The following is a 4281-nucleotide window of genomic DNA, read 5'->3' as shown; positions in this document are numbered from 1 at the left end:
GTTCATCTTCCTTTTATCCAAGGGACCACTGACAAGATTGCGAGGATCCTAAGGAAGCATAAGGTGGCTTCAACCTTTAGGCCTTTAAATACCATCCAGAGCTCCCTTAGATCTGTAAATGACCCAATGGACCCCATGAATATGAAGGGTGTTTACGTTATCCCATGCTCTTGTGGGACTCCCTACATTGGTGAGACTGGTCACTCAATTAATCAAAGGATTTGTGAGCATGTCACTGACATCAATCATGGTAGGACCCGCTCCTCTGCTTTGGTAGAGCATGCAGATAAATCTAAGCATCACATATGCATTGAGGAGGCCCAAGGTTTTGCTACACCATTTGCAAAACCTTTGCAAAACTTGATGTAATGAGTGCTAAGTGAACTATTCAAAACACAATACTTGCTAAAGTTTTGCAAATGGGGTAGCACGCTAAGTGGGCTTGATTGTGGGGAAAACTCCACAGTTAAGCGCGCTTGAGCCAGAGGCAATTTGGGAGGGGTGACCTCCTAGGAAGTCTTGGTTATGGGTGCAAGCCCCGGAAGTGATGATTGATGCTATGTGATTCATTTCACTAGTTTCAATCCCACTTCCCACTTCTTTAAACCTTTGTCATGCTCTGCCTCTTCATTTAAGTCATCAAATTTATTTTTATGTTTGTTTGAGTCACACTACTCTTAGCATAGCTAGATTTTAACCCACAAATTTCAACCATAACATTTACACCACCAAAAACAAAACAAGTGTCACCATCTACCCTCTTTATCTCTCTTATCTCTCTTTATGTGAGCCTCACAAACATTATTTAATGTAAATTTATATAATAAATATTAACTTTGAATACTTGACTTTTGGGTATAATGATTTTGGAATGTTTAAAATATCAATTCGCTGAAGTATTCCCGGCCTTTAATTGGATTTTCTATTTGAGAAAAGTGGATTTGACAGCAATTTTGGTATGATTCCATATCGACATGGACTAGGGAGTTGGTAGTTCATGAAATGACTTTATTGTTCTCTGACGCGTTTGTTGCATAATCATGTGGTACTTATTTGACTTGGACAATGGAATTGGTCGTAACTTGGTAACTGAAAGTCTTACTTCCTTTCGACGAGTGGAAGTCTTTATTTTGTTTATCCATTTTCACACCGAATGAACTTGGGTTGGGTTGGACTGATAAAGGAGAATTGAACCATGCCATACCCACGTCACAGAAGACCAAAATCTTGGCTACAGACTTCAACCAACTGAACTACCATCCGGGCTTCAACTTTTTTCTACTTTTTCATTATTACCCTTCATACCATTTCAACTAAGCTCAAATTTGGGATTGACTTCTTAATGAGGCCCTGCTATAAACCTTCCTACAATGGTCTGCTCTTTTTCAGTGATACAGTAGTCACAAAAGCTTCGGCATTAGTGTCTATTATCTTGAATTTATGTTGTTGTCAACTACCCACCGAACTTCTGATAGCCTTTCTCAGATCACGTTGTACTGGTTGGTTTGTTAGAGAAGCCGAGCGAGAGATGAAATTGTCACTTCAAGGTTTATATATATATATTCACATATATTCTGTGTGAGTGCCTTCCTTGTGTAAGAAAAAATTCACATCATGGCTGAATGTATGGTCGTCTCTGGATTTGTTGGCGCGGGCATAGACAAAGTAATCAACCAGATTCTCCACCAGATAAGGATTGCTATTCGCTACAAAAAAGTATTGGGCTCCCTTGAGCGTCTGGTAACGGACATCCAGCCTATCATCAAGCAGATCCAGCGATACCGCCCAGCATTGAACAGGAAGAATGGAATCCCCACTTCTCAGTGTTATAATAAGGCTCCAGCAATCAGTATATGGCTTAAAAAGTTGGATCTGCTTCTCCGACAAGCATCAGAACTGGTGCAACAATGCACAGTTGCTACAAGGTATAATGTTATTTTCCGATATCAATCAAGTAGAAAGATCAGTCATCTTATTTCAGATATTAAAGGACATCTACAATTGTCTCCTTTGGCTGCGTGGGCCCAAATTCCTGAGCTCTTAGAGGAACTCAAGCAGGAAATTGGGCAGACTACAGAGGAAAGCGTCGAAGCCATGCCTTCTTCGAATATTTCTTCCGCAACCACATCCCAATCTCTTTTTTCAACGGGATTCTTCATCCAGGAACCCCTTATAGTCGGACAAGAAAGAGATTTTGCAGAACTCGAGAAATTAGTGATCGATTCAGAGTTCTCGTCCATTGGCGTGGTTGGCAAGGGTGGATCCGGAAAGACTCTGCTTCTCAAAAGAATTTTCAACAGTAAAAAGGTGCGGAATGCCTTTAGCGGAGGCTTACTGCTTTGGCTTACTGTTTCTCAATGTCCGTCATATAAAAGACTTGGGAAAGAACTCTGTCAGCAGATGACCATCCAAACAAATATGCATGATGTGGAATATAATCTGAACCCAGAAGGTGTCAAAATCTGGATGAATCAGAGTTTGCGGGCAAAGAGATTTGCCTTGTTCTTAGATGACGTATGGGGAGACGGTGCAAAATTGCTGGAAGAATTAGGTGTACCCTTGCTAACCGACCATTCGACCTCCAAAGTTATTGTGAGTTCGAGGGATAACAGAGCACTGTTAGAGATGGGGGTTAATGCAGAAAGGTCCACAATAAAAATGGAGGATTTGCTTGAAGATGAGAGTTGGCCGTTGTTCGCTCATCACGCCTTTCCATATAATAACAGAAATCCGCCAGTAAGCATTCAGGAGAAAACGGCGAGGGTTGTGTGTGCCAAGTGTGGAGGGCTTCCCCTGGCAATCAAAGCAGTTGGCAGGTCAATGGCAGGCATTACTGATCCAAAAGAGTGGGAGTTCGCAGTCCGGAGGCTGCCAAACGCCGATGGTCAAGGCCTTCAAGAAGCTCTATATGATCCCCTGAGGTGGAGTTATGACGCCCTAGGCAGGTACGACATTAATCTGCAGTTGTGCTTTTTATACTTATCTGTATTTCTAGAAGACCAGATCATCTGGATCGAACATCCGATTAGGCTGTTTATAGGCGAAGGGCTGCTTGCAAGAAAGAATGTGCAAGATGAGCGTAGCCACGACCCATTTGAGGTGGGGAGAATTTACATCAACCTTTTGGCAGATCGTTGCTTGATCGAACCCACATTGAGAGATGTGGATGGGTCCGTGGTGTATTTCAGAGTGCACGACGTCCTGCGAGATTTAGCAATACAAATTGGTGAGCGGGAAGAAAACTTCTACTGCCTCGCAGGTAAGGGTTTGGCAGCCTTAACTGAAGATGAATGTTCAGGGCGCACTCGGTTTTTCTTGAACTACAACAAATTGAGATCGCTCCCGGTGTCGTTCCGAGCTCCAGAAATCTCCTCATTGACCTTGGCTGGAAATGCAAATCTCGGAGAAATTCCAAGACAACTGGTTCGAGGTATGGTCTCCCTAAAAATTTTAGATTTGAATGGGACGTCAGTCCGGTCATTGCCAGAGAGTGTAGGGTGTTTGAAACAGTTGGTATGTCTTGCATTGGTAGGGGTGCCCATTACTAGGCTGCCTGCCTCACTTACAGATCTTGTAAGCCTGGAAGTTCTCCTACTTGGTGGGTCTAAAATCACAGAATTGCCTTCGGACATTCATAGGCTAACATCCCTAAGGCTTTTAGGGCTTGAGCGTTGTGAAGATTTACAATCTCTGCCTCGGAGTATAGCACTGCTGACCTCTTTGCAATGCTTACTGATGAATGGTTGCAGTCGGGTGTGGACAAAAAACGGCCAGAGAAGTCGTTCTAAAATGGTGGCTTCTATCAATGATTTGCGCACTCTGACACAGCTGAAGAAGTTATACCTGGATAACAATGGAGAATTCATTAGCGAGGGAACAATGGGGAGCATGGATCAAATGGAGACACTCCAATTGAGATTCACAGCGCTCGCAAATTTACCAGATGACTTCTTCAGTATGCACAAGATCAAAAGGCTTTTGCTAAAATGTCCTTGTGTGGTTAAAATGGAGAGCAGGTTTTATAAATTTCAGAATTTAAGCTCACTTAGATTGGAGGGATGTAATAAGTTGGAAGAACTTCCAGATTTACACAACCTTCAAAACTTAAAAAAATTAGAAATCATAAATTGTTTAAAATTAAAAAAATTCCCAGAAAATTTTGGTGAAAAAGGGACATTTTCTTTATTGGAAATATTTTCAGTAGTTTTGTTAAAAAATTTAGAAGAATTACCCAGGATAGAAGAAGGTGCAATGCCTTCACTTCAAATTTTCACTATCATG

General features: G+C 41.9%; 1 protein-coding gene across 1 annotated transcript; it reads left to right on the top strand.

The window, feature by feature from the left end:
* The first annotated feature begins 1614 nt into the window (after nt 1-1614).
* LOC149199292 (disease resistance protein At4g27190-like) lies at nt 1615-4039 on the top strand. Its single transcript, XM_089400535.1, has 2 exons — nt 1615-3955; nt 4017-4039. The coding sequence occupies exons 1-2, from the start codon at nt 1615-1617 to the stop codon at nt 4037-4039; spliced, it is 2364 nt and encodes a 787-aa protein (XP_089256661.1).
* Nucleotides 4040-4281: the final 242 nt, after the last annotated feature.

The sequence above is a fragment of the Pinus tabuliformis genome, chromosome 2_1 (genome assembly GCF_031772625.1).
Source record: "Pinus tabuliformis cultivar Carrire ecotype Pingquan chromosome 2_1, CPIR1, whole genome shotgun sequence".
Classification (NCBI taxonomy): domain Eukaryota; kingdom Viridiplantae; phylum Streptophyta; class Pinopsida; order Pinales; family Pinaceae; genus Pinus; species Pinus tabuliformis.
Note: the sequence above shows the minus strand (reverse complement) of the source record. Positions and strands in the feature narration are given on the sequence as shown.